Below are 14091 nucleotides of genomic sequence, written 5' to 3' on the forward strand. Positions count from 1 at the left end.
TTCATACTACTAAATTACTGAGACAATTATCATTATAAATCCAGAAGTGTCTAAAAGTGCTTAGTTATCAGTTGTGCCCACTGTATGTTGGAACTCACCACCAAAAAGTGTATTGCAGAGGGATCCAAATCGACTGCGGTAAGTTTATTTTTTTTTCAATTTTATGATGACTTGTATAAAGTAATAAACTGTGTCCTTATAATTATTAAGTATATATAAAACGACATGAAATTCATGAAGTCTCTGCCACATTTTAATGTGATTTCATTTCACTTCAAAAGTGGTCATCTCTTAAAAATATTCTTAGCTTAATAACTTACATTAGCTTTTAATTTAGCTGCAAAATATAATTGCACACTTCTTTCATAGAAGTGCTGACCGTTAGTGACCGAAATCTTTTTAAAATAAGTCGCTGCATCTTTGTCTGTCAAATAACGACGACTTTTCTTCGTTATAAAATTATTAATTAAGAAAAGTTCTTGCCTTTAATATGTACCTACTTACATAGCAATAATTTGTAGTACCTCAGTATGTATATTTCGTTTGTGATGCAGGCAACGGATGTTTAACCTTTGTATTATATTATCAATTGCTTTTATTGCAGCAAAAATGGGTAAAGCTGGACGAAAATCTATTGTTGAGAAATCAAAACAGAGAGAAGTTTTTATGAAATATGCCGACAAACTACTGGATGTTAAACTGAATGACCCTTTATTTGATAAAATTGCAAGTGATTTGGATAATCTTATGACACCAGCAGCTCTTTACATGTCACTGAAAAGAAATTTCAGGGAGTTTCTAAACACTGAATGCAAGCAGCGAACTGTATGTCCGTCCTCGTCATCCTCATCATCATCCTCAAGCAATAGCCCGAGAACTGCATCCAAAATATCACATTCTCATGTCGAGTCCAATCAGCATCATAGTGAAAACGATACAAAAAACTTCAAGTTCGAATTAGATATCTATGACTGGAAAAAAATGCAACCATTAAATGTCTTGTATAAAAGAAATGACTTGAGAACATGCACTCCATTTAAAAAATATAAAATACTGCCTAAGTACAAATGGGTGGATATTTTAAGAGAAAAGATTTGGCTCATTACTAGATTACCTTGTACATGGAATTTCAAAAGTTACAAAGTGGAGTCTGAGCATCATATTTTCTATCTATTTGTGACTTTGATTTTTATAAAGTATGCACTCTCCCTAAAAAAATAAGACGTGAATAACGAAAATTTCGAATATGTGAAAATGCATGGACACCCTACTCTCATACAGTTTCATACCACTGTGTTTTTGTAAATATCTCCTAAAATATGAATGCTGCAGTTAAATTCGCTATATTTATTCAAACTAGGCTACGTTACCCATCGATTAGTACTCTAATTAAGCTTAAACCTACTTTTAATAACGAGAAAAACGAAATTGTATTTTAGGCATATTGCCGTTCGCGCGGCCAACTAAAAACGACTCTAACATATTATTGAACCTACTTTCTAGTATTTTTTTTCTTTTTTCGCTGTAACAAATTAAAGACTAATTTTCTATACACATTAGCCTCTATTAATTTGGTACCTATGGTGATATACTTACCTACTCATAACCTGAAAACTTAACATTGCATAACTTTTTGTTTATCTACGTTTTGACCTTTTTTTATTTTTGTAACAAATTTAACAAATTAAGACCTTTCTTTTGATGTATCATTCGTCTATCTGCATTGTATAGTTTCTGAGTAATCACGGGCGATGACTACGGCAAGTGGCGGTTCTAGCGGCCAACTGTTCTTTGTCATAGCGTCTTGGTTTTTTTGTAACAAATTCAGGAAAAGAGGAGTGAAAAGTAACAAATTACTACTAATTCCTGGCAAAGTTTCATCAAAAATTATGAGGTGGCCGCGCGGTCGAAATGGACACGACCATTCTTTATGCTCTTTATTTTTCAAGATTATCACTGTAGCATTCTATTATCTATTTCGCTTTATGTTTATAATCAACAGCAAAGCAGCTGTTACATTATTTTCGTCTTACGAACATACATATCACCATAAAAATTTTGGAGTTTCACAGGGTTCAATTCTAAGCCCTACGCAACATTATTCTTTTTAGAGAAATCGTACAGACCATAATTTATATTGGAAGTTATGTTTAAAAAAGTGGTTACAGATACTCACATCCATGTTTTGCCGCAGCGTCAGCGCCCGGGCTCGTGATTCGCTGAGCGTGCGCGGTCTCAGCGCCGGCACTGCCTCCCGCGACAACCACTCGCCGAACGCTGTGCACACAACACCGTCACACACCCGTACTAGACACGTCGAATTTAGAGGAAGTCGCAGGAAGTTAGAGGAAGGTTGATAATGTTAAAGGCCTGATTGTTTTATAGTTAACCCATAGTTATAAAATAACTGAAGTTAGTCTTCAAAAGTAAGAGATAACTTAATATATGTATGTAAGTGATAGTTGCAACTAATTATTTAAATTGCAACATGTACATGTATTTAAGTATGTAAGATAAAAGGCCCAAAACATTACAATAGTTGAAGGAAGAAGCGAGTAGGAAACACAGGTTTAATACACGAAGAGACAGTTGAAGAGTTTATACAAGAATAACATATCAGACAAATAAAATTAGTTCACAACGTTAATATTATGGAGAACAGTTAAATGCACAAATTGTAAGTTTAAAAGCTATATAAGCAGAAAAATTATCAAACATGCAGTTAACTTTACTGTGGAGTGTAAGGTTTGAGATCTACCTCTAGTTCGTGTAAAACAGTGCTGTTTCTACATAGAATTCTTCTACATCATTCCTGACTATAGATAAATTGACAATAGGTACGTGGAAGTTCAGTTTAGTCACATTAAACCGAACTTCTGAACTTGCGAATTTCTAAGTTAACTTGTCCTTACTTCGTCATTTAGCAATTTTTGAAAAAAAAAGATGATAAATGAATAAAGTCATTAGTGCCATTTTCCATTATAAATAAACCATAGAAATTGGGCGTTTTTAAGATGATTTCAAGCAATTAGACTATTAGACAATAATATTACCACAAAAATAAGCTCTTTATAAAAGCAGTTCGTTGAAAATAATCATGTTCTACATATAATTAAAAAGTTTAAAGCATTGTAGTCAATTTATCTATTAATGCCAATAGTGATGGACTAGTTTTGTGTAGTCTTTGTGTGGTAGAAAAAGTAAGAAAGAAGTATCAACAGACGGTCAGCGCTAAAATAAGATAATTTTGTTAGAAAAAGACCAATTAAAGTTTTTAAGAGGAACAATGATATAGATAATAGTAAAAGGATAGAAGATTTGAAAATAGCAAGAATTTTCGTTGAATGTTTGTGAAATTCAGCCAAAAAATCATTTTGGAGTATTCTTGATATTATTTCATATCCGTTTATGTACAGTTGTATAGACAAAGTTCCACAAACATCCAGGGTTAATCCAATTCTGTTACTACAAGAAGTCTAAGACAGCATCATTGTTCATCTCAAGTAGCCACTGACCTATCGCTTCCGCGGTCAAAATGTCGTAAGTGTCGTGTTCCATGTTGTGTGTGTGCACAAACACTGTTGCTTTACAATATTTATAGTGTGTGTGTGTGTGTGTGTGTTCACGGCACTGTATCACTGGCACTGGCTGTCACTTGTTAGTTCACTGTTCGCTTCGTTAGTATCGGTATCGTTAACGAGTTCGTTTTGTTTAAGTACTTTTGTAAACTTATTTTCATTATCTAGTATTTCGAATTAGTATATTTGTGTGCGTTCGCGCAGCGGAATGTTGTTGAATTTAAAGATTTTAATTATGCAGATAATTAGTGTATGACGTCCTATAATTGTGTATGGTAAATAAAAATTTGTGTATGCAGCCATTGTGGAGAAATTCACCAACAACAGATTCCGCTGGGCGAACGTTGGCGAACGTTGTCCTGGCGGAACTTTTTTTAATCCATAGACTTTAGAAGAAAAGAGATGTGTCCAAAAATTTGTGTGTATTTGTGTATAATTGATTATGTATGAATGAAATCAGTGCATGCATAAACTTTGGAGAAATTCAAGTTTCCGCTACGCGAACGTTTGGCCATTAGCTAGTTTTCATATAAAGCGCTTACATAGAGAGCTGTAGATTTTTACATACGTTGTTTTGAATTTGTTTATATTTGTTTAAAAAACAGATTTAGAAAAAGTCGTAGGGTTTAAAAGATAAAAATATAAACGTAAAATACACTTATTAGGTCTTCGTTCTTAAAGTATGCAGTTTGGGGTCTAGATTTTCACGTTTACACAAACCTTGTAAGAGTCTCCAACATGTTACCAAGTATCAATGATGTTCCGTTAGTAATTAAAAAGTTATAGGATATTTTATCATGATATATGATGAATAGATCACTGTTTTTCAAAGCAGTCGAATATCACAACGTTCTAAAGGAATTGCATGGTAAAATGTATGCCAATAATTAGTTTAATCATTCAACTATTCACTTGCAAAATTTCATGTCATTAAATTCAGTAATTAAAGAAAGACAATTATAATACTGACGGAGCAACGCAAACCTACATAATCCAACCAAGTTCGGATAGCTACAAAAAAGCGGCCGTGCCATATGTCTAAGAAACGTTCTTAACTTGGAAGGTTAGTATAATTATTAATATGGTACAGCTGCGTACACAAGCGTTAGGAAAAAATAAAACAATTGCATTTCTTGAATGAAAATTATTTTTTTTTAATAATAGCGCCACTATCTACGACATTTTAGTTAAAATACGTAACGTTTATTAACGTTATTTTTAATCACCTAGTTAAGTAATTTATGTAAGTAATGATAATAAAAATATTTTTGTACACGGATATTTAAATAGAGAAGTACTTGTTAATTGAAGATTTATTTTTATCGTAGATAGTGGCATTATTATAAAAAAAATATTTTTCATTCAAGAAGCATTGTTTTATTTTTTCCTAACGCTTGTGTACGCAACTGTGCCATATTAATAAATACTAACCTTCCAAGTTAAGAACGTTTCTTAGACATATGGCACGGCCGCTTTTTTGTAGCTATCCGAACTTGGTCGGATTATGTAGGTTTTCGATGCTCCGTCAGTATTATAATTGTCTTTCTTTAATTACTGAATTTAATGACATGAAATTTTGCAAGTGAATAGTTGAATGATTAAACTAATTATTGGCATACATTTTACCATGAAATTCCTTTAGAACGTCGTGATATTCGACTGCTTTGTAAACAGTGATCTATTCATCATATATCATAATAAAATATCCTATAACTTTTTAATTACTAACGGAACATCATTGATACTTGGCAACATGTTGGAGACACTTACAAGGTTTGTGTAAACGTGAAAATCTAGACCCCAAACTGCATTATTTAAGAACGAAGACCTAATAAGTGTATTTTACGTTTATATTTTTATCTTTTAAACCCTACGACTTTTTCTAAATCTTTTTTTTAAACAAATATAAACAAATTCAAAACAACGTATGTAAAAATCTACAGCTCTCTATGTAAGCGCTTTATATGAAAACTAGCTAATGGCCAAACGTTCGCGTAGCGGAAACTTGAATTTCTCCGAAGTTAATGCATGCACTGATTTCATTCATACATAATCAATTATACACAAATACACACTAATTTTTGGACACATCTCTTTTCTTCTAAAGTCTATGGATTGAAAAAAGTTCCGCCAGGACAACGTTCGCCAACGTTCGCCCAGCGGAATCTGTTTTTGGTGAACTTTCTCCACAATGGCTGCATACACAAATTTTTATTTACCATACACAATTATAGGACGTCATACACTAATTATCTGCATAATTAAAATCTTTAAATTCAACAATATTCCGCTGCGCGAACGCACACAGTATATTTTTGAGAAATCAAGACCTCGATTATTATCATCTGCAATAATATTATTGAACATTATGTTGATGCATAGTTTTCGATCTTAAGGTGTCTTGAATAATTCTACGTCCATCAAATTCTACATAAAAGGTCTGCTGTGTCAGTCGTCAGATCAAATAATTTTCCAATAGTTATTTTGATGTTCTTATCGAATACGATAGAAAAAGAAATTGATTTTTACACTAATATATCTCAATTTAACTAATTTATAGTCGCTTATAAATTGTGAAACCTTTAAATATATCATGAACATTTTTATCAAACACTTGTAGATTTGACGTCATTGGCCGTCGTTCGCTGAGATTTGGGCGATTAAATGTAGACAAGTATTAGAAATAAGATGGACGCGAATATTGAACCTGTCTGGTGAACAGCTGATCGGAGTATCAGTGCTCAAGTGTTCACAGTTGCGAATAGAACTGAGCTGATTCGAGTGACAGTGTGAGGAATGTGTGAGCGTCTTATTTATAAATAGCTAATTATTAAGATTTATAAGACAGTTTTGTGTTCACAGTAAATATATCGATGAGCTTGAAAAAATATGTTCTAAACATCTAATTGAAAATTTATGTGATTGGGAAGTTGAGGTCAATTATTATAATGCATGTGTAGGTACCTAAACAAACATAATTCGCACAGAAACTAATAAAATATCTCCTAAATCCAATCTATATAAAATCCCCAAATATTTCCGTCTTCATGAGTCATGGCATGCACTTTGGCAATGCAGTTCACAGCTGCACGTATTAAATTCGCAAAGAATTATACGTATGCACCGGCTTGCAACGTGGCGCAAGTAGCGGGACGTGCCAGCTAGCATTGCCAAATACCTCACTATACTTGAACTTGCTGGTTTATGGCAATATTGCGATAGATAACGAATTGAAATTGAAGAGCAAAGTAAATAAAAACCAAAGAGTGCCCCGATTAGTTTAGTTTTAATATAAAGGTGTCTATTTAAAATATGGGGAATTCATGTTACAGATTGTTGTTGTTTTTTATTTTTCAGCGTAAGATATAAAACGTATTTTTTTACTACTACAAACGCCTAATACTGAGTGACAGTAAAGGCCCTCTACGCCTGTGCTACGAAGTTGCTACGCGCTACGAAAAGCCTACGCATTTCGTAGCTTTGTCTCAAGTTCGGTATAGGCACAAAATCCGAGCGTTGTTTATCAGTTAAATGATCGTGCTTTAAATAATATTATGATCGAGGACCTTCATTAGTATTACTCTACATATTTAGCATCATCAGGTGTCATCGTTTCGTTAATAAATTCGATTAGCGGATCATCAGTCAACGGTGTGTTAACGGTACCCTTGAACATTCATCATGATGACTGATTATAATCTTCGTTTACCTTGCGAAGGGCTATTTGTCTACTTCATTCTTCAATCAAAACGTTCTCGAAGGTCCTGGCAAGATCGTGGCGATCAACGTCTTAATAAACATATGTCGTGTTTGTCATGTTTACTAGACATTATTCAAAATACTGATTATATGGCTTGGCTTTGCAGATTTGTTTTAAATTGACGAACCATTTGACATGTGGATTTGTGCCACACTGTGAAGTAGACAAATTATAGTTCGGCCATTCAGAGAATGCGTTCCTGACACGTCGCGATTGAACTGACGACGTAACTTTGCAATGGCGTTGCAGTTACGATAAAAATATTTTTGCTGGTTGTTTACCGTTTTAACAATTGAGGAGCATTAAAACAACATTATTATATCAACTAGTGGAAAACCCGGCTTCGCTCGGGTGAAATTTGACTCATAATACTCATAATACACGGAATATTAAAGGAATAATCAAGGCATAGATTCGTATAGCTTCGTTCGTTATGTTTAATAAATATAATAAATAAAAACTGCAAAAGTTTTTACACAAATTATTTTTATTTCAAATTAACATTCAAAATAAACTAACACAAATTAACAAAACATATAATTTTTAAGGTTTACTCTGTGTAAACCTCTTTGTTTTAAGCACTCAGTCTTTTTCTTTACTTTGACAGGTAGATAAGTACTTACTAATTTTAAAAATAAAATATGAAATTGTGGTTCTTTATCCAAATTGGCTAAATCAAGAATAATATTAGGAAGTATGTAAATTGTAATTTTACAATGAGTACTTATCCGAGAATTTGGCAAAGGTACTTATAAAAAAATATTCTCTATTATACATCAGAGGTTGATTATCACAAAATTTCTCTATATATAACATTTTTCGATAAATATTTATCACCTTTCAAGCCTTGTTCAGTGGTATTGATAATTTGAATTTTTACATCATCGAATCTTCAAACTCGAAATAATTGCCGAGGAAGTTTAAAATCAATTGCTTCATTCAAACATCTTTCCCATTCTTGATCGTCAAAAAGGAGCTTGAGCAGCTTCTCGAAATGAGTTGTAAATAATATTTTCATAAGTTCTAACATTCAACTCTTCGTTATCGACCTTAAAGGAGAAAATATATTAGATAAATATTCAAATAATAATAACTATTGTGAATGTATGTAGGTATATCCTCACATCTCTATCTGGTAATAAGTATTATTTTTCATTTTACAGCCACAGCACTCGCAATAATTGAAATTATCTGCAAAAATATATTATACAATTAATAATGTCTATTGTATAATAAGAGCCAGCCAAGTTCAAGTGGAACTTGCGCATGAAGGGGTTCATTTCATTATCGAGAAAAAACGGTGAAAAAATCGTGTCTGTTTCTGTATGTGTTCATGACACCTCAACACAGGCTATGCGTGTGGTCATTTATTATTATTTGTCGAATTATAGAGAAAAAATATTGAGCCGCTTACCGAGTATAATGTTGTCGCATTCCACACATCGACTGCACATTTGCTTTTGTTTGCCATCTCTTGCAAATATTTTGCCATTACAAAATTGCATGTCACTGGAAGTAAATAAGTACTTATTTTATTTTTAAATGCAGAAGGCTCACAATCCACACTTTAAGAAGAAAACAAAACAAAATTCACTTAAAAACACAACCTGCCTACATACCTACTAAAATACTACACACCATCTTTACGAAGAGCCCTTCGCTCCATCCACTTTCCACAATTGTGACAATGTTTACCAAATGCACGGAGATTCGGCTGTTAACAAAATGATATAGGTATCATCAAACAAAAGACTAAACGAAGACAGAGACACGACCAACGAAACATTTTATGAAATACTTACGATTTTCGGCATGATGTGTGTAATCCAAACAAAGTAAATGACAATGACATTTGAACTAAAACTTCGACTTTGAGGTTATGGTTATTATTCTTCTTTCTATGGTTTTTATCGCAATCGGCCAATCTTATGCTACGTTCACACGCGCGCCGCGCAACCCGGCGGGCTGCCTGGCGGGCTGCGCGGCGTGCAGCCCGTCGCGGGCAGGCGGACATTCAAGCTGTTCACACGCGCGCCGTCGTGTCAGTCAGTGCAAGAATGGCGAGCAGTGAGGATCTCGGTGTTGTTGCTGTCATAGCCTTTGGCTTAACTTATTTTTATTGGAAAAATAATCAAAATGATGAACGACGTTAATCATTCCGCCATGTTGTTATCTTCGATCGTAGCGACTTTCTTAGAACGTTTAATCGTCACGAAAGCGCAGGAGAGACTGACTGCCCGCGCGCGTGTAAACAGTCGCCGGGCGCCCGCACATTCATCCTTTGAATTTTGCCAAAAAACCGACACTCGACCGATTCGCGGCGTTCACGGGCACGGGCGCGTTCACGGGCTCGGGCGTACCGTTTACACGCTCGTGAACGTGACTGTGCCCGTTGAATGTCGATTTGAACGCGCGCGTGTGAACATACCATTAGGTTTAAAGAAAAAACACATAACAAAAAGTATATCATAAAAAAGTGTCAAAAACAATATTTTCGCGAAACGTCAACGACTGACGAAAAGTATTTTTTGATAAGATTCACTAAACGTTGGCGATGCGTATCTAAGCAACGTTTATTAACTACCCAAGATGGCGACTGTGGTTTGCTTGTCAGTGCAATTGAAATTTAACGAAATTCTCCATAATCCGAATTTTGCGGATATATGTTGTCGACTCAAAATTAATATTTTTTTATGTTTTGTTATTCATATAAGGTTTCGATCGAGTCTACCGTACCCTTTGACGAAATTATTAATATAGATAATCAATGAATGTTATAATTCAGTCAGTTCAATCGCGACGTGTCAGGAACGCATTCTCTGAATGGCCGAACTATAATGATCCTATTATTGATATACAGAATATTTTATGCTGTTTGCTTATACAATTGAGTTATACTACGTCCTAAGAGAATACCAAAATAAGCTCACCAAAAATCTCTAAATTTTATTATGTCCACCAATTAAAAAAATACAGGAAACTTCAATAAAATATAGACCCTAAATAAAATTCTAATGCATTCTCAACTTTAATCATATATTTACACAAACCTGCACAAAGCTCATCAGCAAACCTGATAGATAAGATCAGTCTCACACACCAACACATATCTAAATATCCGACATTCCACAAAACAGTCCCGAGATTTGCACATCATTGCATATGGCGTCACGGATATTCCGTGACATCCGCGCCATACGGATTTATGAGCCCACAACTGAGAACAACGTCAGCGGATGGAAGTGGTGCGATGTGCGAAAACACACAAACAAAACACTTGGAAATGATTAGAGGATATACTGCAGACTTACGTCTTTGATAGTATTTGAGTGCCTGAAATAAGTTTCCTGTTTTATATCTAGTTTTGTTTTGAAAGCACACATATTAGCGTCATAAGCTTTTTTGGCAGTCGGTTACAAGGACTATCTATATAAAAGCACAAACAGCCCACCAAATTATTAAAAAATCAACTGATCAGAACGGTCAACACAAGTTGCTCGAAATATGGCTTCTCTAGTTGTTCCCTTGCGATGCCACCTGCGTCCTGAGGCAACAACTTCCCGCAAACGGTAGCCTAATTCCTTTCTAAGGTTCGACATTATTTGTATACCTACCAAAATTGATTGACATCGGTTTAATCGTTATTGCAAGAAAGCGCAACAGATAGACGCACAATGCTACTTTCGTATTTATAATATAGCAAAAATACATACTCTGAAAATAGTAGAATATTTACCATATTACAATTTATAAAGAAAAACAACTCATATAACTTCGTAATATAACCAATAACGGACGCGATCGACGGATAGACATAATAAATGTATGAACTTGAAATAGCTGAGAGTATTATTAGCGCCGCCTACGTAACACTAAATATGTGTAAATACGCTCTGTACTGAGTCACGGTGTTACTGTCGCCAAACTAATGCTCAATGGAATTATGGCGTGGGAAAGTTATATAGGTAGATTACTCATAGTAATGTAACTCATAGGGAACGTCATCCTGCCCTTATCCCAATTTCTTACATGGGTGCTTCCATACTTTCCTGCTTGACGTTACTGCGAGAGCGTATTTACACAGATGCATACTCCTGCTGTGCCATCAAAGAAAATGAATGAAATGGTTACCGCCTTGACCAACCCAAAGTTCGAGATGTCGATCAATCGATGAAAAAAAAGAATGACCTGCATAAGAAATAGATAACAGGTCTCTTGTACATTAGTTATCTGGATGCGAAGAGTAGTTCCCACGGGACGTGGATAAAACCACTGGCGGACACATAAGTGACAAACCAATGATTACTTACAATAACAGACAGTTATTGTAAGTAATCATGAGTACTAACAAATTCAGTGTCACAAATTGGATATAGCACAATAAATCACAATCAGTCAGCATTGAAGCGGTTCCCGGTCGGAAATGTCACGAGCTGCGTAGTTAATTATAAACCGAAGCTTCACGCTGAAAGCGCTGGATGGTATGCTTGATACATGGTCGGTAATGGTGAATAATTTAGACAAGATCGGGAAGAAGTATCTTGACGAACAGTATGAGTGCAATTGATTGCAAAACTTCCGTCTAATATCTGCGACTATAACTTATTACGATACGCTTTCCTATAAAATATATTTTTTTTATATATAAATGATGATATGAAACTTCTTGATGAAACCTAGACTTGATGTTCAAATTGAAAATTCGATCTTTTCTGCCTTTACTAAATAATAAGAGATTTTAATGTACTGTGGTTTTGTAAACAGGCTGATGAAGATGATGATACTGAAAATGTTTTTACGAACATTCATTTTAAAATACAAGAGACTTGAATTCTCTACAAATCCAGTGAACTTTGTTCACAGGAAACAGCTCATTATTTTCAAAGATTACCTTCCAAACTTCCTGCTTCAGACGTCGATCTAGCTTCCCGAATATTTTTTTTTAGTTTACGTTTGTTTAGTCTGTTGGCATGCAGCAAAATAAACATGACAACGATACTATATGCAAGATATGGTTTATAACATATAGAACTTATTAAACGGAAGTTCCATTAGTTCAATGTTCACGTTTAAATAGCCTATGATGAGCCTGATGGTGAAGGTCGAAATTTTTCTTTTGTACTTTACAATGCTGCATGACAAACTGTGTTTCAGCGAGCCCATGAAAAATGATTGATGAGCATCCTATTTGCAGTACCACATTGACCTACATAACTACTTTTACCTACGAACGACCTAAATGACAAGAATAATAGTCAAACTTTGGCGGATTTACTATCAGTACAACAACAAAACGAAGTAAACAAAACTTTTTAAGATCCAAAATATACCTATAACAAATTATTTGTAAGAAAACTAAGAAAGAAGCAAAAACTAACTATTGATTACAGATGATGTCATTCAAACGACAGTTCTAAAAGCTGATCCTCAGAGCGAAAGAACTGTTCGACGTCCAAATGTCAGTGTACGGCGCGCCAATCGGCTCCGCGTTCCTCTCTGTTTACTATTCAACAACTTTAACTCAGCACCAGCCATCACTCTTGTATCAAAAGCAATAAGACCTACAATCCCTTGATTAACGACTAGAAAAAGTTAGTCAGTGAAAAAGACTGCAAATTGTATTTTGCGAATGTCGAAGCTCTTATCATGTGGTAGTAAGGTCGATTATACATTGTTGGGTGTTGGAAGAAAGTTTGCGGGAACACAGGCCCGGTAGGCCGGTCTAAATGCGTCCGCGTCTTTGGCACGGCACTGGGGCAAGGACGCAGAGCGCCTATGCAGTCGGCAGATTGATTGACCGATTAATCTTAGCGAGACAAGACTGGGAAAATTAAATATTATCGATTTTTACGTGGGACTTTTTTAATATGTAACGACAATTTAGATGAAAGGCTGAATAAATTTTGAGCGGAAACAGTAATAAATGCTGGTGTATTTCCAATCGTTTGTAAACATAAAAGTTACGCTACAGCTAAAAGACGCTCACAGTTTCCAAGAAATAATAACACTGTTTGGAATAGAGCTGGTGACAATGATAGAAGTATATTTTATATCTATAGTTAAATAGTTGCACTTAGTAACTGCTGCATGTTTTAACTAAAGGGGAGAGGCAACTACGAAAATCTCTTTCATCATTATTATCATTTGTTCCTCAGTCATCGTGTGTATGAAAACGTGTTAATGAAGTTCAGTAATAACGTAATTTGTCAAAACATAATCTTTAAAATCTACGATCAGTTAATTTACAATTTTATCTTGATATTTTAATCATATGTTCTTCAGTAGCTAAAGTAATATTTATTCTGTCAGTGAATATGATTTCATGCTAATCTTTCTCAAAAAGCGAAGTGTTTATTAAATCCGTTTAATTTTGTTGACAGATTTGTCTTCAATATTGTGGCTGTAATTTATAAACTTGTTTTTATAGATAATTATAGCTTTGCAAGTTTTCATATTCGACGTGATATCTACAATATTTGAGTAGGTAAAGTTTTAATCTGTGTTTTAATACTTAGTGTTATGAAATGTTTTCGTAATATTTGTATAAAAATCCTGTGCTGTAAGTCCGTGTGGTTACGATCACTTCACTTCACACACATGGTTGGGACGTGGCTATGTACACATGAGGGCCGAATCAATGGGGTCGTTACTATTACAGGAGTATTACGAAACGGTTCGATCGCCGAACTATTGGTGTCGACGCGCGCGTGCGTCGCCCTCCCAAACACACCCGTGACTGCGTACACTCCAACG

At 34.7% G+C, this 14091-nt stretch overlaps 2 protein-coding genes across 3 annotated transcripts in view; both read right to left on the reverse strand.

The window, feature by feature from the left end:
• The window catches only part of LOC124633911 (obscurin), a 121077-nt gene extending 107000 nt beyond the window's left edge, over positions 1 to 14077 (reverse strand). Inside the window, exons 1-2 of one of the 2 annotated variants that reach the window (XM_047169329.1) lie at positions 14006 to 14077; positions 2177 to 2277 (exon numbers count right to left, since the gene is read on the reverse strand). In XM_047169329.1, the coding sequence (XP_047025285.1) occupies positions 2177 to 2182 (6 nt within the window). In that variant the 5' untranslated portion in view covers positions 2183 to 2277; positions 14006 to 14077. Of the gene's footprint in view, positions 1 to 2176; positions 2278 to 3515; positions 3740 to 14005 lie in introns of those variants that run through there. The other variant, XM_047169323.1, reaches the window with a different exon arrangement.
• Positions 7930 to 9381, reverse strand: LOC124633992. Its single transcript, XM_047169387.1, has 4 exons — positions 9141 to 9381; positions 8958 to 9052; positions 8753 to 8847; positions 7930 to 8387 (listed from the first exon to the last, which is right to left on the reverse strand). The coding sequence occupies exons 1-4, from the start codon at positions 9350 to 9352 to the stop codon at positions 8304 to 8306; spliced, it is 486 nt and encodes a 161-aa protein (XP_047025343.1). The 5' UTR covers positions 9353 to 9381; the 3' UTR covers positions 7930 to 8303.
• Positions 14078 to 14091: the final 14 nt, after the last annotated feature.

The sequence above is a fragment of the Helicoverpa zea genome, chromosome 1, assembly GCF_022581195.2.
Source record: "Helicoverpa zea isolate HzStark_Cry1AcR chromosome 1, ilHelZeax1.1, whole genome shotgun sequence".
NCBI lineage: Eukaryota > Metazoa > Arthropoda > Insecta > Lepidoptera > Noctuidae > Helicoverpa > Helicoverpa zea.

Bases quoted from the DNA above. Each gene is read 5' to 3' on its own strand.
- LOC124633992 (XM_047169387.1), bottom strand. From the start codon at position 9,352: ATGTCCGCCTGCCCGCGACGGGCTGCACGCCGCGCAGCCCGCCAGGCA. The intron at 9,053-9,140 runs GTAAGTATTTCA...TTTTGTTAACAG, and splicing joins CACACATCATGCCGAAAATC to CCGAATCTCCGTGCATTTGG. The intron at 8,848-8,957 runs GTATGTAGGCAG...ATTTACTTCCAG, and splicing joins GGTGTGTAGTATTTTAGTAG to TGACATGCAATTTTGTAATG.